The sequence below is a fragment of the Ammospiza nelsoni genome, chromosome 8 (assembly GCF_027579445.1).
Source record: "Ammospiza nelsoni isolate bAmmNel1 chromosome 8, bAmmNel1.pri, whole genome shotgun sequence".
NCBI lineage: Eukaryota > Metazoa > Chordata > Aves > Passeriformes > Passerellidae > Ammospiza > Ammospiza nelsoni.
The window spans coordinates 14200569-14220119 of NC_080640.1; the positions used below are offsets into that span (position 1 = coordinate 14200569).

General features: G+C 63.1%; 3 protein-coding genes across 4 annotated transcripts; all 3 read right to left on the reverse strand.

The window, feature by feature from the left end:
• Positions 1-730: 730 nt before the first annotated feature.
• On the reverse strand, positions 731-6001 carry LOXL4 (lysyl oxidase like 4). The gene is given in 16 exon segments (XM_059477137.1): positions 731-1021; positions 1145-1256; positions 1447-1583; positions 1674-1789; positions 2046-2289; positions 2415-2577; positions 2772-2939; positions 3250-3404; positions 3670-3853; positions 3980-4196; positions 4319-4357; positions 4871-5082; positions 5231-5409; positions 5552-5853; positions 5855-5947; positions 5949-6001. Coding segments are annotated over 16 exon segments (2445 nt in total). The 3' UTR covers positions 731-950.
• A 2776-nt stretch (positions 6002-8777) lies between these two features.
• On the reverse strand, positions 8778-13292 carry PYROXD2 (pyridine nucleotide-disulphide oxidoreductase domain 2). Its single transcript, XM_059477181.1, has 16 exons — positions 13081-13292; positions 12644-12663; positions 12331-12424; positions 12184-12257; positions 11917-12063; positions 11620-11773; positions 11344-11405; positions 11136-11233; positions 10582-10723; positions 10355-10489; positions 10184-10256; positions 9921-10077; positions 9633-9787; positions 9408-9514; positions 9182-9302; positions 8778-9079 (listed from the first exon to the last, which is right to left on the reverse strand). The coding sequence occupies exons 1-16, from the start codon at positions 13241-13243 to the stop codon at positions 9009-9011; spliced, it is 1773 nt and encodes a 590-aa protein (XP_059333164.1). The 5' UTR covers positions 13244-13292; the 3' UTR covers positions 8778-9008.
• A 1131-nt stretch (positions 13293-14423) lies between these two features.
• Positions 14424-19253, reverse strand: HPS1 (HPS1 biogenesis of lysosomal organelles complex 3 subunit 1). 2 transcript variants are annotated; one of them, XM_059477072.1, is made up of 18 exons: positions 19066-19253; positions 18834-18971; positions 18610-18752; positions 18275-18383; positions 17911-18071; positions 17728-17830; positions 17519-17596; positions 17359-17428; positions 17186-17253; positions 16467-16634; positions 16216-16392; positions 16079-16146; positions 15822-15944; positions 15655-15720; positions 15316-15460; positions 15106-15219; positions 14895-14977; positions 14424-14640 (listed from the first exon to the last, which is right to left on the reverse strand). In XM_059477072.1, exons 1-18 carry the CDS (start codon positions 19162-19164, stop codon positions 14478-14480), a joined length of 2076 nt encoding a protein of 691 aa, XP_059333055.1. In that variant the 5' UTR covers positions 19165-19253; the 3' UTR covers positions 14424-14477. The 2 variants fall into 2 exon arrangements, with proteins under 2 accessions (XP_059333055.1, XP_059333054.1); XM_059477071.1 differs by having other exon boundaries at positions 17519-17623.
• Between the last annotated feature and the right edge of the window lie 298 nt (positions 19254-19551).

A 19551-nucleotide genomic window follows, 5' to 3' on the forward strand; every position in this document is an offset into this window, starting at 1 on the left:
ACACAGGTGTGCTAGGAGAGGGGCGGCACTGCCCCGTGGCTGGCAAGCTGGGGAACAGACAGTACAGAGTGTGTTGGTGACATTCCCTTTTATTTCTTGTTGTAAGAAAAAAGATAGAAACCATGGGAGGTAAGAAACAGAAAGCAAGGGCACAGTGTTCCCTGTGTCCCCACACTGTGTCTTTGAAGGACAGAGTGGCCCTACCACAGCTCCCATGTGTGGAAAGCTGCCAGGACAGCCTGGGAAAGCCCAGCATGTCAGCTGCATACACTGTGGCTGCTGGGCTGGCTGCCAGCCCATGCTGCCACAGAGCTGGCTGGGTCTTTGCATGCACAGGGTTAGCCAGTTCAGGGCCATGGGGACCACTAATGGCAAGCCAGAGCTGCTTGATGCCAGCCACGTGCAGACAGCCCAGGAGTTGGTGGCCCTGGGTAGCACAGAGGGAACACTGCCTAGCTGGGGACACATTGCCTAGACCAAGTTGTTCCCAGCTGGGGATTGGCTTCATGATCCTAATAGGAAAGAGTGCAGGGGAAGGAGGAGGTGATGGTAGGATTGATAAAAGAGTAGCCCCTCTTCCACAGCACAGCACCCTGCTCCCAACTCACAGAACCTTTATTGAAGACAGGACTGGTGCATGGGTGGCTGGGGACTGTCCTGAGTCTCCTGGAGCATGGGGGGCTGGGCAGGCTGAGGTAGTTGTCCTGGGGGCCCTGGGGCTGTGGAGGTGAGGCCTGCTGCAGTACTGGGGCCACTCTTTCCAATCCTGCTGGCAGCATAGGCACCCCCAGGCACTCCCCGCCAGCCCTGGCGCTCATCTCCCTCCTCTGCAGCAGCATCAATAAATACACAAGTCTGCAAGTCCCTGAGCTCAGTCGGGTGCTGCCAGGGCACAGGGGCCGGGCTGCAGGAGTCGGACTCTCCCGTGGGACCACGCCAATGGCAGGGGTTCACACGAGGTTGTTGGCCAGGCGCTCCCGTCTCTCCATGTCGCTCACCACATTGGCACCGTAGGCATCACCTGGGGAGAGCCATGTTGTGGGGTAGGTGTGCATGTGGGGGCACAAGGAACCTGTGGCACCCCCAACCTCATCACTTCCCTCACCCTGCCTGCCACAGCCCCTAAGCTCCCGTCCCTCCTTACTTGTGTGGCAGCCATGCATCCAGACGCGCTGCCCATCATACTTGCACTGGCACCTCATCACGTTGTTGGAGAAGTCTGACTCAGCCACCTCATGCTTGGGGTTCACAACCACCTGGGGAGGGCAAGGGGCAGGGCTGGGAGCAACTCTGCTGTGCCCTGGCCAGGCAGGGCTGTGGCATGCACAGCATGGTACAGAGCAGCACCCTGATGAGCAGGGTGAGGGATGCTGTTGTGCTCATGGAAGGGACTCTCCAGCCCTGAGATCTGGTAGCTTGGTGTCCCGCACCCCTCCATCCCCATACCTGGAAGGTGTAGCTGCCTGGTGGCACATCGGTGATGTCGATCCACTGGCAGTCGATGTCATGGCGGTAGGTGTCCCAGCACCCCACACTCACCCCCTGCTCACCAAAGTTGGCACAGGCAAAGCGTCGCTGAAGACCTGCAGCAAGGAGGGAGGTGAGGGAGGCACAGACAGAGCCCCTTTGGGGAGCAGAACTGGGCCTCTGTCAGCTCTGCAGCTGGCACCTACCTTCGGGGCAGTTGGTGTCTTCCAGGCAAAAGCTGGCCTTGTGTCCCTCGGCCACCTTGGAGCCATTGAGCGTCAGCAGGTCATAGTGGGTGAAGACCTCGATGCTGTGGAAGTGTCTGTGGGGACAGGGGCTCAGCACAGGACCAGCGCCCAGCCAGGGAGCACGTGGCTGTCCCAGGCAACCCTGGCAGAACTTCCGGCAGGGCAGCACCCAGGGACTCAGCAAATTACAGCCCTGAAGCCAAATAAAGCCGTAATGACAGTGCTGGCTCAGACGCTGTCAATTACCCTGGGTGGGACAGGTGCCACCATGCCCTGCCAGGCCCAAGGACAGGGCAGCTCCCTGCCAGCCCCTGCCTATGGGACACTCACCGGTGGCACTGGTGCCAAGTCCAGGCATGACGCCCCATCCTCGGTCGGAAATCGGCTCTTCCCAGGTTGTGGATCTGGGAGGAGAAGCGCAGAAGGCGGCGGTGGCCGTAGGGCCACTGCATGTTGTCAGCAGAGCGGGAGAGGCAGCGCTCCTCATGGGCACAGTACAGCAGCCCCAGGGGTCTGTCCTCCAGGTAGGCTGTCTCCTGCACCAGCTGGGCATTCATCACCAGGTCTGGGGCGTCTGGCACGGAGGGGATCAGCAGGGATTGAGAAGATGGTCCCCACCCTGCACAGCACTCCCTACCCTCCTACAGGAGAAGAGGGGTGCCCCCTCCCAGCAGTACCCCCTGGGCTCCTGCTACTCACGGGCAGTGCAGGTGACCCCGGCTGAGAAGCGTCCCCCGCCGCTGGGGCAGTGGACAGGGCCGTGGCGCTGGCACTGCTGGAGGGCCAGCTCGGTGCCCGCACAGCGCACGCCGCTCATCACAACCTGGCTGGCACCGGGGCTGCCTGCCCAGTACCACGTCTCCTGCACAGAGGAGGAGCACAGTGCTTGGACCAGTCCTTGCAGCCCTTGCCAACTCCCACCTGCCTCCCCTCCTGCCCTAAAACTGCCACCATCGTCCCCACTGTCCCATCCCAGAGCCCCTGGCCACACCATGCCCACGCTGTCCATCCTGCAGGACCCCTGCAGTTCTGGCCCCAGGCTGGTACCCCACTCACCTGGAGGGCATGGCTGGCAAAGCCCAGCCCCAGCTGCCTGCAGACCACCATGGCCTCGTTCAGGCCCCACTGTGCCCCACACACTGCACCCCACTGCAGCTGCCCCTGCACTGGCACCAGCACTTCCACCACACCTTCCTCGGGGTTGCGGCCCCCGGCCAGCCGCACCTGTTGGCAGAGAGGGGCAGAACTGGAATGTGGCACAGATCCCAGCTCTCCCACTCCACACTGCAATGGGACCAGCAGCCCTGCACATCCAGCTGAACATCTGCCTCATCTTCCTCCTTTCATCCCTAAAGACCAATTTGCCACCAGATCACCCTGCAGAGCCCCATCAGGACACTGCTCTGTGTCCTCCCATCCCCTGGGTCACTCCAGGGCTGCTCTGAGCACCCACACTGGGCATAGAGCTTGGGGAGCAGGGACTGTGCAATGGGGCTGGGGTGAAACAGGCCCTGGGAAGGAGGCAGGGACTCACCTGGCTCTTGAAGTCCATGAAGGGCATGTGGCAGCGGACGGCAGCGTCGGCCTCGTGCCGGCACCCATTCTGCTCAGCATCCTGGAAGCGACACTCGCCCAGGGAGTGCTCATGGCCAGTGCACTGCACATTGCTCATATGGATGGGCCCCAGACCTAAAGGACAGGAAGGGTCAGTGCTCCCTGCTCCATGACCATCCTGAAGCAGCACCCTCATCCTCCTTCCCCCGGTCTGGGCATTCTTTATAGGAATGGGGCTGCCCATGGCAGGAGCAGACAGGGTAGCCTCATCCTAGGACAGGCTGGAGCTACGTGAACATCCCAGGATTCTCCAGCAGGACACCTCAAACCAGTTGATTTCCCCATCGTACCCCTCCAAGCCCAGAGGTTTCCCAAGCCCACGCTGTAACACCTGCCTCACCTTGTCCCATCTGGGCTCCCACCAGGGCCTGCTTTGCCGTCCCATAGCCCAGCTGCCGGCACACCACACTGGCTGCAGCCAGGTCCCACTGCTTGTCACACACGGTGCCCCACTGCCCGTGGCGCAGCACCTCCACCCGGCCCTCGCCAGCGTGGGTGCCCGCTCGCAGCCGCACCGGGAGCACCTGGGCACAGAGAGCAGCCAGTCAGCAACCCCAGGGCACAGCCAGCCCCCCCTCAAGTGCAAACGGGGTGGCTGAATGCTGCTCAGCCCTGGGACTCTGAGGGTGTGGAACTCTGCAAGGGCTCACCTTTCCTGGTGCGGTCTTGTTCTTGCCCTTGCCCGTGCCCTTCTGGAAGGCAGGGCCAGGGAGGCAGCTGACGATGGCGTGCATGCCTTGGGGGCAGGCGTGCTGGCGGGGGGCTGGTGGGGCCATCTGCACAGGGCAGCGGGCCAGGTGGGGCTCTGAGCCCTGACACCGCACCCTGTGCACCCAGAAGCTGTTCTTCTGGCTGAGGGTCTTCAGGCTGCCAAGGGAGAGGAGCAGGGCCAGGGTCAGCTCAGGTGCCAGAGACTCTCTCCCACCCAATGCTCATGCTGGGCACCCATTCAAGTTGCCCTGCCCACCATGCACAGTGCTGAGTCCTACCTGGAGTTGGGGTCCTTCAGCTTCTTGTTCCAGAGCTTTCTGTGGGTGTACAGAGCCAGGAGATGAGGGAGCATGCTGACACTGCCCAACTCTGAACCCCCTGCCCCAACATTTCTGCCCTCCCTGGCAGGAGATGGAGACCCCAGGGTATGTCATATTCTCTCCCCACTGGCAATTACTGTGCCAAACCTGTCTGTACCATGAGTCCCAGCGGGACTGTGCGACTCCTGGCACCCGCAGGGGCTCATTATAGGCTGTATTTATAGTTCCAGGCTGAGACAGGGTGGGAGGGACCAAGGGACACTTGTCTTTCCTCTCCTTTGTCCCACACTTTGCCAGCCATGATGGTGACCATTCCCAAAGACTTCTGGATGCTGTGAGCCCAACTCTGACCCTTGTCAAAGGCCCAAGAAGGGGATCCAGGCTGCCATACCAGCACCTTGCACACCCACCCATGTGTGCAGCCCTTCTCTGACCACTCCTCTATCTCTTGTCCCCAGTGTGCCCCCCCCCCCCGTGCCCAGGAGCAGCGTGTGTCTCCCTCATCCCTACCGGTAGAAGCTGGTGTTGACGTGCTTCTCGCGGGGGAAGCCCAGCATCCCGCACACCACACGGCTGTTGTTCCTGGTCCAGTTGGCATCACACACCTGCCTCCAGCGCCCATTGTGCTTCACCTCCACAGCACCCTCCATCACTGGCATGCTCAGCTTGGCCCGTGCCAGGATGGGCTTGAGCCGCACCTCCTCCAGGGCTTGTCCCAACACCTGCCACAGTGGGCATGGCGTGGGCCTGGGGCTCCAGCATCGAGGGTAGAGCACTCAGAAAAGGGCAGGGCAAGGGTTGGTGGGACCTGCTCCAGTCGCCCTGGTGTACCCTGCTGGCCACAGGCACATGCCACGGGCCCCCACTCACCTCTCCCAGGTGACCAGTGGCGGTGGCCTGGGGGGAGTTGCCAGGCAGGCGCTGTCCTGAGCACACCACACCAGCATCCTCGCCATGGTGGCAGTCACTGATGCCCCAGCCATTGTGGGCACACTCTGCCAGGGAGCCTTCACTGCCCCCACATCGCACGTTGTCCAGCCAGATGGGGCCTGGGGACACAGCATCACAGCCCCATGCAATGTGTCCCGCCAGCTCTCTGCACCCACGGCCCTGTGGGGAGGCTCCCACAGCCAGCGGGAAGCACACTGCCCTCGTCGGGACCCCTACCCCCATTCCCCATCTGCCCCGTACCTTCCCCTTGGCCGTAGGTGGCGCTGTGGGTCCAGGTGATGGCTGCGGTGTAACCCAGCTGCCGGCAGGCCACCGTGGCCGCATGGAAGTCGAAGCCATCGTCGCACACGGTGCCCCAGCGGCCCTGGTACAGCACCTCCAGCCGGCCCTCTCCAGCTGGGCCCCGGGGTCCCCCCAGCCGCAGCTGCACCGGGGCCGGCTCCTGCCTGCTGGGGGCCACCCAGCACAGCACCAGCACCAGCAGGACGTGACTTGAGCCAGCTGGCATCACCATCATCGTTCTGTGAGTGGATGCCTGGGGACAGACCAACAGTGAGTCCTTGGGGACCATGGCAGAGTGGGGGTGCAGCTGCAGCCCCCCCTGTGCCCCAGGAGCTGGGCAATGCGGAGGGATATCACGCCTTCTTGCACGGCGGTGACATCCCTGTCCCTGTGCTCTGGGGGATGCATGGGCTGGTCCCTGACACATGCACAGCATACCCCAGCCCTATCCCCTTCACCAGGTCAGCCAGCTCTGACACAGCCCTCTCGGGCACTGACAGCCACGGGCAGACCCACAAACATTGCCCTGTGCTCTTGTTGCTTCCTGTCTGCCCCATGTTTTGGGACATGGGTGAGGGCCCCACAGAGCCCCCTTTCATCCTCCACCTGGATTCTCTACTGAACACCAGGATTCCTCTCTATCTTGCACTCAGCCCGGTCCCCGTTGCCTCACCTCTTCCCCTACATCCTCATTCAGAGCACTGGTGGGATTGCTGACCCCCCTCCAGGTACCCAGACCGACCCTCCCGGGGCCACCTCTGGCACTCACCCTGGCAAGGGATGGTGGTGCCGGAGCGGCAGCGGTGCGGGGCAGGCGGTGGCGAGGGACACGGTGGTGGCGCTGGCAGCAGTGGATCCCGCAGCTCCTGCCTCCCGCTGGGCACCGCCTGCAGCCGCTTTTATGGTGCGGCGGGGTGGGCCGACCCGAGGGGGCCCCCCGCCCCCCGCCCTGGTCTGGAGCCCAGCCCTGCTCCCTGCCCACCCCCGGCCCTACTCTGCCTCACCGCACACGGGGGCAAACCCGTTCCTGTCCCAAAGCCCGTCCTGTCCCCAGCCGGGAGGATCTGAGCTGTCCCGGACAGTCCCTGCCCGCCGTGAGGCTGCGCCTCCCCCGAGTCCAGATTCCCTCGGTCAGGGATGCTCCCCTCGCGGGGCTGAACCGCAGCCAGGCACAGCACGCACTTTCCTGGGATGACGAGCGGCTGTGCCGGGGACATTCCCTGCAGCTTCCCACCAACGCACTGGTTCGAGTGGGTGCACGGGCACAGGAGGTGCTGCAGTGGGGCCGGGACTTGGGGACACAGGGACCACGGCAGGGTATGGGATGGTACCGAGAGCCGGAGAGCAGCTCTCCCAGGGCTTGGGGCATCATCACCTGTGCCATCCATAAAGCAGGCTGGCTGTGAGGGTCCTGAGGCTCAGCCCCGCTCCGTGGGACGTGGGGACCGGTGATGCCCCCCGCCCCCTGCCCGACTTGCCCCGGGAGCAACCTCCGGCTTGGGGGGCCGCCAGTCCCCGGGGCACCCCGCTGCCCACACGCCCGCCGTGGGATGGGGATAAACAGGAAACCCAGTGCCCCGGCCGTGCCCAGGGACCGGCCAGGAATGTGCCGGTGGCCACCGGACTGTTTGTTTGGAGTCAAAGCAGCCGGATCCTGCCGGGAGGAGCCAGGATCAACACGGCCGGGAATAGCCCGTGAGCTCATCGCCACGTCTCGCAAGGAGCCCCAGCACCTCTGGGTGTGCAGGGATGCACGACTCTGGGTCCCCCTCGCAGGGCACTCTCATCCCAGCCTCTGCCTTGGCCGGGATCGGGGCAATGCCCTGAAGCTGCGATGTGAATCGCTGGCCAGCCCGAGAATGGAGGCCACGGAAAGCCCTGGGGAAGGGCAGGGTTGGGGCCAGCAGTGGAGCCCGTGACTCATTCGTCTCGACGTTTTGGAGATCAATTGCTTAAGTGTGAAGCCAGGAGCCTCCCCCGAGCTCCTCCCCCGGCAGATGCTGGCAGGGATGCGGGCAGGCGGGCGCTGGGTCCCGCTCCCAGCTCTGCCTCTGCTCCGGGGACAGCAAGAACAGAGAGGTGCGGGGAAGGGCAGGGCAGGGCTCTGCCTCTGCTCCGGGGACAGCAAGAACAGAGAGCTGCGGGGGCTGGTGGGCTCTGCCCCTCTGGGACCTGCCAGCTCTTCTCGCAGCTCTACGGACACTGTGTCCTGCCGCTCGTGTGACCGTGCTGGGCTGGAGGTGTCCCCTTTGCCCTGAGGTGTCAGCCAATGCCCCTCGTCTCCCTGGGGGCTCACAGGGTGCCAGCACCTGCAATCCCGGGCAGCGGCAGCAGCTAAAAATACACGGCCGGCAGCAGGGCAGCCCCTGCGCGGGAAGCTGTGGGCGGCGGGCGGGCGTGCGGGGCTATTCTCAGCGGGCTGCGGGACTATTCCTGGCCGGTCAATATTGATTCAGCCAGCTCAGGTGCAGCAGCTCACCCTGGCAGCACCGTATTTAGGGCCCGGCAGGAGGCGAGGCGGGCGGCTGAATCGGGAGCATTGTCTGGCGGAGGAAGAGGGCAGGGAGAGGATGTGAGCTCTGTAATCTGCAGCCAGCGGCTCCCGGCTGCAGCCCGGGCGAGGGGCACACCCGGGCCTGCTGCGGCTGAGGAGCGGCCAGCACGGAACATCTGCCCTGGGGACGCGGGGACGCGGGGACGGGGCCAGGACACGTGCAGCGGCTTCCGTCGGGAATAGGAGCATGTGTGAGGCACGAGGGGCAGCTGCAGCCCCGGCTCCTGCGGTTTCTGAGCCGCTGGGCACGTGTCTGCTGTACACACAGCCACCAACAGCCGCGGACTGGGGACAGCTGGGGACTCCAGGCACCAAAGCAGCATCCAGGCAGCTCCCTGCTTGTTCTAAGGACTTAGGATGGTCTGGACCTGCCCGGAGCTGGGGAACTCAGTACAAACAGTCCTGCACGCACCTGAGTCTGCATCAATGAGCAGAGAAGAGGGTGAGGGGCTGTTTGTCCCTGTTCACTACTCTGAAATGTGCCTGTGCTCTCTGGCAGCTCCCCAAGGCTGCATTACCAGCAAGTGTGGATAGTGCAGTAGGAGCTGCATGAGTTGCTCAAAAAACACAGTGAGAGTGCTCATGACAGAGCCCAGGCCAGGGTTTATTTCCATGGGCACAGGCAGGGGCTGAGTGAGGCTTGCCATGGTCATGCAGGGTCCAGGAGCCACTGGGGCAAGGCTGGGTTGTGTCAGGCTGGGAGCACAGGGGACCCTGCCAGCCTACATCCAGCTCTCAGGAGATGCTGCTGCCCTGAGGTGCTGGGGAAGCAAGTTGTGGATGGGCAGGGCTCTGCATGGCACCAGTAGGGCATGCTGCTGTCACAACCCTGTGTTGGTGAAGTCAGTTTCACCAATTTCATCAGAGGTGCCTGAAATCCTTGATAGCCACCTGGGCAGCATTGCGTCCTGCTGCTCCCATCACTCCTCCTCCTGCAAGAGAGGAGAAATGGGGAATGCTGCTGCACCTCTTCCACATGGCACTTTCTTCCTTCTGCAGGCCTCCATGAAGGTCCTGCTGCCAGCTCTGCTCACCAGGGTGGGCTCCACTTCCACACAGGTACAGGCCAGGAATTGGGGACCGGTAGCCAGAGTAGGATGGTACTGGCCGGGCAAAGTACAGCTGGTCCAGAGACATCCCTCCATGGAAGATGTTCTGCCAACAGAGCTCTGTGTGAGCTAGCTGTGTCTGGCCCAGGCCCGTGTGACCACTAGCACTGGCACCAGAGCGATGCTCAGAGCTGACACTCATGGTACCCACTCCACCGGGCAGCCCAAAGATCCTCTCCAGGTCTGGTGGCGTCAGGATGTCCCTGCCAATGACAGATGCCTTGAACCCTGGGGCATAGTCTTCGATGCAGTCAAACACTAGAGAAAGATGAAGGGACTCCTGCTGGGCAGCCCGGGGGATGTGGTAGCAAACTCCTGTGCAGCCCAGGGCAGCTCTGCCCATGGGTGTTACTGGCTCTGTGTGTGCATCACGTACCTGTGTCTGCGTATGCATTTCTGGCCTGCTCGTCCCAGCACCGCCCGCCGGCCAGCACGGACGGGGTGTACTGTGTGAACAGGGACACGACGTGGCAGCCTGGAGGGGCCAGCCCCGGGTCCAGCACTGAGGGAATGCAGAGCTCGATCATGGGCCTGGGGGAGCAGTAGACCAGCTGGACAGGCAGAGGGGCACCCAGCCATGCCATACCTCCCTCCCCAGCATTCACAGCCATGGCTGTCCTGGCCCTTCCCCAGTGCACCAAGGTGTGCCAGTACAGGCTCCTACCTGCTGGAGGGGTGCCCCTGGGCAGCCTCAGTGAATGCCTGGTGCAGGAGCTGGGTGCCCTCGCAGTTGAGGTGTATGGAGCACTGGTGGTGGGGCAGGGCCTGGCCATCGTGGGCATTGGGGGCAGCCAGGAAGCTGGGCAGCCGATCCACCGCCACTGGGCATGGGATGGGGAGATGAAGTGGGGTGCAGCCTCTTGCTGAGCCTGGCACCAGTGTTCCTCCAGCAGGGATGGCAGCTGAAGCATCCCTGCTGGTACCTACCATTGATCTTGGTGACAGGGGAGCGTGTGTCAAGCTGTCGGATCCGCTGGACAAAGTCCTTGGGCAGCTGCTCCTAGGGTGGGATACACCATGCAGAGGGTGGCTGTGAGAGGCAGTGGGAATGGGCTATTCCAACAGGCCAAGCCCCCCCCAGCCCCACGCACTCCATACCTGAGGAATGAGTTCCAGAAAGGTGATTTGGGGGGAGGCATTGGACAGCACCAGTTTGCTCCTCACCTCTGTCCCATCCTGCAGCACGACACCCCGCGCCTCCCCGGCCCTGCCCAGCAGCACGTGGCACACTGCCTGGGCACGGGTAGGGGACAGGACTTTACCAAGAGCATCCCTGCTGCCTGAGGGCATGGCCAAGCAGCTCCCCTCTCCCAGACACCCCGTACCTTGTCAGCAAAGATGTGGGCTCCCCGGGCAGTGGCTGCCTGGGCGATGGCGTAGGACAGGGCTCCCATTCCGCCTGCCACGTAGCCCCAGGCCCCGCGCCGTCCCTCCAGCTCACCCATGACATGGTGCAACAGCACATACCTGAGGTAGTAGGACCTTGGATTAGCTGCTGGCTGAGGGGATGGATCTGTTCCCTGCATGGGTAGTGAGGATGGTGCCACAGCCCCCACAGTCCCCCCATGGGACCATGCCACCTCATGGGATGTAAACTCAGTTACAGGGAGGATGCACCAGCCAGGACTCAGCCCAGCCTGGGGACAGAGGTGCCCAAACAGTGAAGGGATAGGTGGGGGCCACTCAGGAGAGCCACTGGCAGGGCTGGGGGCAGCCCCTTGCCCAGCACCAAGCCCTGAGGCACCCTGGCAAAGTTGAGCAGGCAGTGGGAGGGAGAGGCAGGGGGCAGGGCACAGGGTACTGGTGCAGCAGAGCCAAGCACAGAGCACGGCAAGGGGGGACAGTGCAGGCATGAGCCCCGGGGGGAAGGATCCCTCACCCACTGCCAGGGGTGTGTGGGCTGGCCATGGCTCCAATCACAGCATCAGTAGCCAGAGTTGCCTTCAGGGGTTCTGACTCAAACCAGTGATCCAGGATCTGGCCCAGGAGAAAGAGAGCATGCCAGGCTTGGGGTGGGGAGCTGCTGCAGCATCCTGGCAGGCAGGAGAGGCAGAGGGTGTTTCCACACCAGCACTGCCAGCACGCACCTTGGAGATGGGAGCTGTGAGCACCTCGTAATAGTGGGGCAGCTGCCGCCCCAGTGCCAGCCCTGGGGGTGGAGAGGTGGTGTGAGACCTGCATGGCTGTGCCAGGGCTGGATACTGGTGCCCAGCTGGCTTTGGAGGTCACTCAGCGGCACCAAGGTGAGCAAGCCTACCAGAGCCTGCCAGCCCACACTGGGCTCCTGAGGAGGCTCTGCACTGCCCATCCCAGGTGCTGGCAAACACCCCTTGCTGCCAAGGTCCCTGGCATCCCAGATGTACCTGCCTGCAGCAAGGGCTTCAGGGTTTGCAGGTTCCTGAGCTGCTGGGGCAGGGAACCCTTTCCCAGGGCAGCTGTATCCACTGGAGGGGCATCCAGCAGTGGGTCAAGGGCCAACACCATGCGCCCCATGAACGCCTCATACTCAGGATAGACCTGGAAGGGGACAGAGGGTGGACAGCAAGGGCTGCACCATTGTGGGTGCAATGGATACCCCACTCAGGAGCATCTCTGCCACTCCAGGGGCAGGGCAGCCCCTTGTGGGTTTTGCTGTGCCAGGGGCACGCCCCTGCTGGTACCTGGGCATCCTTCTGGGAGAACTGAGCAATCTGCTGCTGAGTCTGGGCCATGTCATGTCCCAGCAGAAGGGAGCGAGGAGGGCTCCTGTCCTCCAGCAGTGGGGTGAAGGAGTAGGGGTCCCTTGGGAGTACCCTCAGACCGTGCCGCTGCAAGACAGGGATGTCCCCACTGCAGGAGCCACCCTGCAGGGACAGCCTGGCAGCAGAGTCCCCCTTGCTTGCACGCTGGGAGTTGCCAGCAGCCCAGCAAAGGATGGGTGCCAGTACCTGCAGCTCCAGATCAGCATAGATTTGTGGTCGCAGCAGGCTGAGCAGATACGATGCCCGGGAGAACTTGAACCCTGGAACATGTGGGGTGGTGGGGAATGTCCACCAGCAGGGCTGGCCAGGGGGACAAGGGGCACGCAGTGGTACCTGGCACGATCTCCTCAGTGACGGCGGCGCCGCCCAGCACGTGGCGCCTCTCCAGCACAGCCGTGCGCAGCCCTGCCCGCTGCAGGTAGGCAGCCTGTGGGGAGCACGGGGCACACTGCCATCCCTCCAGCCGGGATTGCCACTGCCAACAGGAGGCCCCTCCTGCACATAGTGCCCCCCTCACTAGGGAGGGCCTGTGGGAGCCCCAGCCCCATGGACACCAAAGCCCTCCCTTGCTCTCAGCGCAGACCCTTCCCAGTCCCTGCTGTCCCTGAGGATGGAGGAGAGGCAGCACGCCACTCTAGGTACTCACTGCCACCAGCCCGTTGTGTCCTGCAAGAAGAGAGGGAGATGAGCAGAGTCCAGTGTTGGTGATGGGCCTGCAGCACAGGGCACCCTGCCGTGCCTGGGTCATGGGGCTGTCACAGCCACCCCAATAACAGGCTCTAGACACAGGGATTCAGGTGACAAGGAGAATCCTCCCCCAGCCCTACACCCCTGGCCCTAATGGTGCAGCAGAGGGGGACAGAATCACTCAAGGCAGATGTTCCTACAGTGCTCTGATGCTGGGGGGCTGCAATTTGTGCCAGACCCCTGTGTGGTCCCAGGCATGAGGAGCAGTCTGGGGGTTTGCAATACGTCCAGCACGACTGCGGTCCCCACCGAGCTGCTCCTTTGCTATCTGCCCTGGGGGGTGGGCAGATGTGGGTCCCCGCCCGCAGCCCGGCTCTCGCTCCCTGGCTCTGTTACCTGCCCCGATCACCACCGCATCGTATTCCTGCTGCAGCTGGGCCGCGGCCCCGGCATGGGCCAGACGCGCTCCTGGCGGCCGCAGGCACAGACGCCAGCCCTGCGGCCAGCGGGAGGGGCAGCGCGGACCGAGCGTTCCCCGGAGCGCGCAGCGCCCGGCCATGGCCGCTCTGTCCGGCTTTGCTCTGTCCGCCTGGACTTTGCTTCCACGGCGGAACTTTTCCCAGGGCTTCCGGGCACGGGGAGGGACGGGGGGCCAGGCGGGGAACGCCTTGAGGAGGCGGGGAGGCTGCTCAGGACAGGGGCTCCCGCCGCTGCTGCTGCCCCAGCGAGGGGCGGACCCGGCACAGCTCAGCTGCGGGCTTGCAGCGGGGCCGGAGACGAGCCCAGGGCTGAGAAGGGGCCACATCCTGCCTGGGGTTCCGCAGGTGCTAGGGGGTCCCCAGGCTGTGCTCCAGGACGGTGCTGAGCAGGCAGGCGGGGGCCTGAGAGCCCCCTGCCCCAGCTCCTGTGGTGCTCCAGGGATGAGCCAGAGGCACATGGCTGGGATGATGGGCCAAGCATGGCAGGACAGAAGGAGTTTGCCCCCCCCCACAGCCCTGAAAGCAGCAGAAGGGGCAGTTTGGGAATGAGCATGGCTTTGAATCCAGAACTGTTGCTCAGCAGGGCGAATTCCAGCTCAGCAGGATGGGGCAAAGGCCCTGTCATGGTCCAGTGCTGCCTGAATTGCTGTCCCCAGCTCCAGCGAGTGGCATGGGAGCAAAAAGGGACAGTGGCTACGTGAGTCCCTTGGGGCTGGCCTCATTCCCAGCTGTACTTGAGGTTTGGAGTGCACTGAGCCCAGACGTGCCTGGGAAACACATAAGCTGCCTCGGGATTTACTCGCTGTTCCCAGCTAAGCTCAGAGCTGTGGCTAACTGGTGCCTGGGTGTGGGAAAGGGAGTGCAGGATGGGCTGCACCTCTCCAGAGCCTGCCAAACCTCTGAGGGCCCTGCACCCCACATTTGGGAGTGAGGGGGAAGGGGAATGCACCCTAGACCATTGCTTCACTCAGGTTTGGCTACATTATCTCAATCTCTGGCCAAAGCCTGGCAGCAATGCCAAGCTAACATTTAAAATCCTGCTCTGGAAATGCACTTTTCAGCAAGACAGTGATTTGCCAGCAACCTCTCGGCCCCACTCTCTGTCCCCAGAGGCTGCTGGGTGGCAGTCATAAGCATGGGGAGCAGGAAAAGGGACAGTGTCAGCCCTGGCCAGGCTGAAGGATGGGAGGCTTGCCTGTCCCTGCCTACAGGCACAATCCACAGCATGGCACACAGACGCTGAGAAAGCAACCCAGGCTCTGGGAGCACCCACACACCCACTTTAATCCCGGCCCCAAGGCGGCTGGAGGCAGCTCAGAGCAGAGGGATGCGGGATGGCTCCCAGAGGCGCCGGGCCAAGTCGTAGGCCTGCTGCACCACCAGCTCGGAGGGGATGATGCCCAGGTGCAAGGTCAGCAGCTCATAGCACTTCACTACCTCTGCCTGGTGGTTCTTGCTGTAATAACGCAGCAACTTCCTGCGGAGGAGAAGACAGGGGCTTGGCAGGTACAGTGCACACAGACAACCCCTTCCAACAACCTTCCCTCTGTAAAGCACTTTGCAAGGACACATCCCCACGGACTCTGCCACCCAAGCCCACCAAAACCATGGCACCAGGCTGGGAGATGGGCTGGTGCAACTCCGCTGGCATCCTGGCATCACCCCCAGGGACCCGTGTGCCATCACAGCTTTGAGTCCTGGTGCCAAACCACAGGGCTGGCAACTGCTCACCTGTAGTAGTCCCCTGCAAGCATCCCAATGGGAGCAGAATCATCAGACAGGACTGGTACCTCCATCACCTCCAGCTTGTAGCCCTGGGGAGAAATGACAGCAGAGGGCAGGAGCTGGGATGGGACCACTGAGCAGTCAGAGCTGACTAGGCCTGCAGCCCTGCTCCCTGCCCCAGAGAAAGAGAGCTCAGCCCCTTCCTGGCCCCACATACCATCTCATTCTCAAACCAGAGGAAGTAGGAGCAGCAGTAGTCACCATCCTGCAGCATCAGTGTTGTATAGCCCTTCTGCAGGTATCGCCGGGCCAGCGTGATCAGGGACCACACCTGGGGGACAAGGGACACCTGAAGCCTGAGCAGAAACCCCTCCAATTTCCACCCTCTTCTGCGGTTCCCATCCCACACCTACCCCATGAACAGTACCTTTTTCTTGATGAAGGTGGCCAGGGGACTCTTGCCCAGCTCTGAGCTGGACTTCTCTGTCACACTGAGTGATGGTGCCATCATTTGTCCAGCTGTGCGGTCCACATAGATGAAGTGCACCAGGCCAGGGAAGTCCTCCAGGTACGTGGGATAGGTTAAGGGTGTCCAACAACTTTGGTGCCCTTCTAGGACAGCCCCTGAGCCTCGGGAAACCACCTTTGCCCACTACATTCCTCCCCTTAATCCTGGTGCTGGGAGACAGGGTCCCACTCCCACGTCTGCTACCCCCTCAGGGACACCCCAGTGGCAGGCTGGCTCCCCAGTTGCAGGGATGGGTATGACACCATGGTGATATTGCGCCTGCTCTTCACCAGCAGGAAGTCCCGCCAGTCCAGCAGCTTCTCCCTGCCGAGAAGAGGCACGGTGAGAGGCCAGGACCCACAAGCCCCAGCAGAGCTGGGTGTGGGGCAGCCCCCTGGCGATGCTGACCGTCCCCCTGCACTCACCTCATCAGTTTCTGAGCACGGTCCCGCAGCCCTTGGGACAGGCTGTGGCCAGCAGAGGTCAGGAAGAGCTGGCGGTACACGGAGCAGAGCTGCCGCTTCACGTTGGCCACTGACTGCAGCAGCCTGAGCCAGGGGACACAGACAGAGCCGAGCTTGGACACTGGGTCCCCAGCACTGCAGGGACAGCTGTGCTCGTCCCCAGGATGGGACAGATCCCTGCCTGTCCCAGAGATTTTCCCTGGCTTCCTGCTACTCACTCTAGGGAGCTCCCAGGCTCACTCCGTGAAAATATCTTGTTCTTAAAGTCCAACCAGGTGTTCTGCAACTAGAAAGAGACAGGATGGTGTCAGGCTGTGGAGAAAACAGGACAGGGTCCTCATGTCCCCACGCCCACCTGGATGTCCTGTCCACTCAGCTTCTTCACAAATTTGTCCATGCGCTGCCGCAGCTCAGCGAGGAATGGGTAGGAGCGTGCGACTCCCACCTCTGGTCCCTCTTCCAGCTTCCTCTCCAGCACCAAGAAACCATCCAGCAGTTGGTACAAGGTGATGGCCACCTGGGTCATGGGGCCCTGCCAGGGAAAGGAGAGATGGGTCAGGCAGGACCTAGTCCCACCCAGCTCCCCTCACCTCAGAGACAGCTCACCTTGGTCAGCAGCACAAGGGAGATGCCTGGCCAGAGCGGGAGGCAGTGCATGGTGTGTGGCAGCAAGGGGCAGTAACCTTCCCGCAGGCTGGCATCCAGAAAGATCCTTCTGGGGTTTGAAGCTTCAGGGACCAGAGGCCCCAAGGTCTGCAGCAAGTCCTCTGCCATCTGGGAAGACAGGGGAGATACTGAGTCCCCTGTGGGGATGAGGGAGCTCGCACAGAGAATGCTCTGTAGGGATGCAGCATTGCCTTGAAAGCTGCAACCAGGCAAGACAGAATCAAAAGAGCTGGAGGGGCCATGTAGCAAAAGATCAGCAGTGAGGAAAGTGCCCAGGGACCCCAAAGGAGCAGCAGAGAAGAAGAAGACTGTTGCAAAGACAAAGGTTCCAAATGCCTTAAACCGGGGCCAGTGTTTGCTTGCAGTGTGTGAGGTGTTGCAGCATCCATCAGGGAAGCAGCCCAGAAAGCCCAGCGGCAGCAGAGGGAGACACTGGACTGCTCTGAGGCAGCCCCGCTCCCTCTCTGCTGTGACAGCTCGTTGTAAAATGCCCAGAGAAGGAGATCAGAGCTGTCACAAATATGCACAACATGGGCGACACGGAGTACCCACAGCTGCAGCACAGCAAGAGAGAGTGATGAGGACCAGAAACTGCAAAAGGCACTGGGGCAGGTCTGTGAGGTGTGGAGCTGGGAGGTGTTGCAGGACTCTGGGCTCACCTGGACATCTGCAGCATCCACCTCCCCAATGCTCAGCATCTCAGCACCCTCTGACCAGCTCTCACTGCCTGCAGAGAACATGGCAGGGCACCCTTCCAGCCCCCACACCAGAGCCCTGGGCCTCTGCAGGGCTGGGGGTGTGGGGCACGGCTGCTGCCCAGCTGGGCACTCACCTGTACTGTGCCCGCCTGGCGAGGGCTCAGGTGTGTAGTACACCTCAGGCACAGAGAGATCATCTGTGTCCTGCCAGCAATAACAAATGGGTCAGCATACGGCGATACAGGCAGCCCTCCCAGCAATCCCACCCTGCAACTCCTGATCTGAAGGACTCACTTGGTCATCTGAGTCCTTCTCTGCAGCTCCATGGGAGCCAGGGCCACTCACAGGGATGCTCTCACTTCTCTTGGGTCCCTGAGGGAGAACATTCCCTGCTGTGGGCTTTCAAAAAGAGAGAAAACCCCCCCTAAGCCCCAGCTGTCAAGGCATCACCCCATGATGGGAGCACCCTGACTTGCTGCACCCCCAGGCCTGCTCTGAAGCACCTGTGGGCCAAGATCCTCCTCAGCACTCTGGCTGGGGTACAGGTCCTGAACCAGGAGGATGAGGACGAGCAGGTCGGCAGGGCGGATGGAGCTGGCGTTGCGGCTGCAGGACAGAGAAGGGCAGGGTCAGCTGGGAGGACACACGGCTGCCCTGGGGAGGGAGCGTGGTGGGACCGGGCACACCTGGAGTAGAAGGCCAGCAGCTTGGTGTGTACCAGGAGGAAGGCATGGCCCACTTCATCCCCGCCACGCTCGGGGCTGGTGTTGATGTGCTGCACCACTTGTCGCTCCAGGAACTCGATGCACTGCTCACACAGCTGAGGATGGATCAGCCGCTCCACGGCCTGGGGTGCAGGAGGAGGGGAGGCTGCTGAGCTTCCTCAGCCCCAGCCTTGCAGTCCTAGGGGCAGGTCTGAGCTTCCACTGCTCCAGGGAGCTGCCCTAAAGTCCCCAGCCTACTGCCTTTTCCCACATCCTGGGACTCCATGCAGCCTCCCACCAAAAGTGGAACACCCCAAAAGTGAGGGACAGTGCAGATCACTGGTACCTCCACTGCAAAGCTCTGGTCCTCCTCCCGCAGGTGGCTGTAGGTCTCCAGCAGGCCCCGCAGCAGGCTCCACACGCGCTCCCGCTGCTCCGAATCAGCCGGCCGCAACCTGCAGCGTCACAGAGGGTAAACAGACAGCTGGCTGTCACCTCCCCGCATGGGACACTGACACACCAAAACCCAGCTGTAGCCCAGCAGGCAGGGGGTCCTGCTGCAAAGAGAGGGTCCCAGCTGGAGACCCCACTCCCAGCCCCCAGTGCTGCATGAGGGCAGCCCAGGGCAGCCCCCCCAGCAGCCCGACATGCCAGCCTGTGCCGGGGGCTGTGCCTGCTCACTCCTTGCGGATGAGGTGCGAGTCGAGCGTGACGAGGCCACAGTGAGCCTCCACCAAGCGCCGCAGCACGAAGAGCGTCCGGCGCAGGTCGTCCTCGCTCTGCGTCCCGTCGCCGTTCACTGCGATGTACAGGCAGTCCCCGAACTGCAAACGGCAGCGGGGTCAAGCGGGGTCAAGCGGTCCCTGGTCCCCGGTGCCGCTCAGGGGTCCCGGTGCCGGTCCTACCATGTGCAGGACGTGGAGGTGCCGCCCGCCCTCGGTGGCGAAGCAGGTATAGGTGTCGGAGAGCTTCTCCAGCAGCGCGGCGCAGGAAATGATCAGGGGGGCGAAGAGGGTGTTGAGGCTGTCCTCCAGCGCCGGGCCCTGCGCCACACTCTCCCGGTCAGGGCCCACGCGCGACCGCGCACCCCGCGCCCCCTTCCCGCACCCGCACCCGCGCCGCCCCGTCCCGCCCCACCTGCCCGGCGTGGGACGACCGCAGCCGGCGGAGGAAGGCGGCATCGGCCCAGTAGAAGAGCAGCTCGGCCGCGGTGCTGGCGATCAGGACGCAGCGCATGGTCCGCGGCCGGGGGGAACACCGGCACCGGGACAGGGCGGCTGCACCGGGACACCGGCACCGGGCGGCTCCACCCGCCCCGCGCCGCTTCCTGCTCCGCCGCGCGTGACCGCCGCGCCCACGCGCGCAGCGCCCCCGGCGGCCCGGAGCGGCACCGCACCGTGTGACAGCGGCACCGCACCGTGTGACAGCGGCACCGCACCGTGTGACAGAGGCACCGTGTGACCCCGGCGCCGCACCGTGTGACAGCGGCACCGCACCGTGTGACAGAGGCACCGTGTGACCCCGGCGCCGCACCGTGTGACAGCGGCACCGCACCGTGTGACAGCGGCACCGCACCGTGTGACAGAGGCACCGTGTGACAGCGGCACCGCACCGTGTGACAGC

Coding starts and splice junctions, on each gene's coding strand:
- HPS1 (XM_059477071.1), bottom strand. CDS start 19,164: ATGCGCTGCGTCCTGATCGCCAGCACCGCGGCCGAGCTGCTCTTCTAC. Junction 16,147..16,215: donor TGAGTGGACAGGACATCCAG/GTGGGCGTGGGG, acceptor GTCTCTTTCTAG/TTGCAGAACACCTGGTTGGA. Junction 15,721..15,821: donor CGTGCTCAGAAACTGATGAG/GTGAGTGCAGGG, acceptor TCTTCTCGGCAG/GGAGAAGCTGCTGGACTGGC.
- PYROXD2 (XM_059477181.1), bottom strand. CDS start 13,243: ATGGCCGGGCGCTGCGCGCTCCGGGGAACGCTCGGTCCGCGCTGCCCC. Junction 12,258..12,330: donor CACTGAGGAGATCGTGCCAG/GTACCACTGCGT, acceptor CACATGTTCCAG/GGTTCAAGTTCTCCCGGGCA. Junction 9,303..9,407: donor TCTTTGGGCTGCCCGGTGGA/GTGGGTACCATG, acceptor CTCTGTTGGCAG/AACATCTTCCATGGAGGGAT.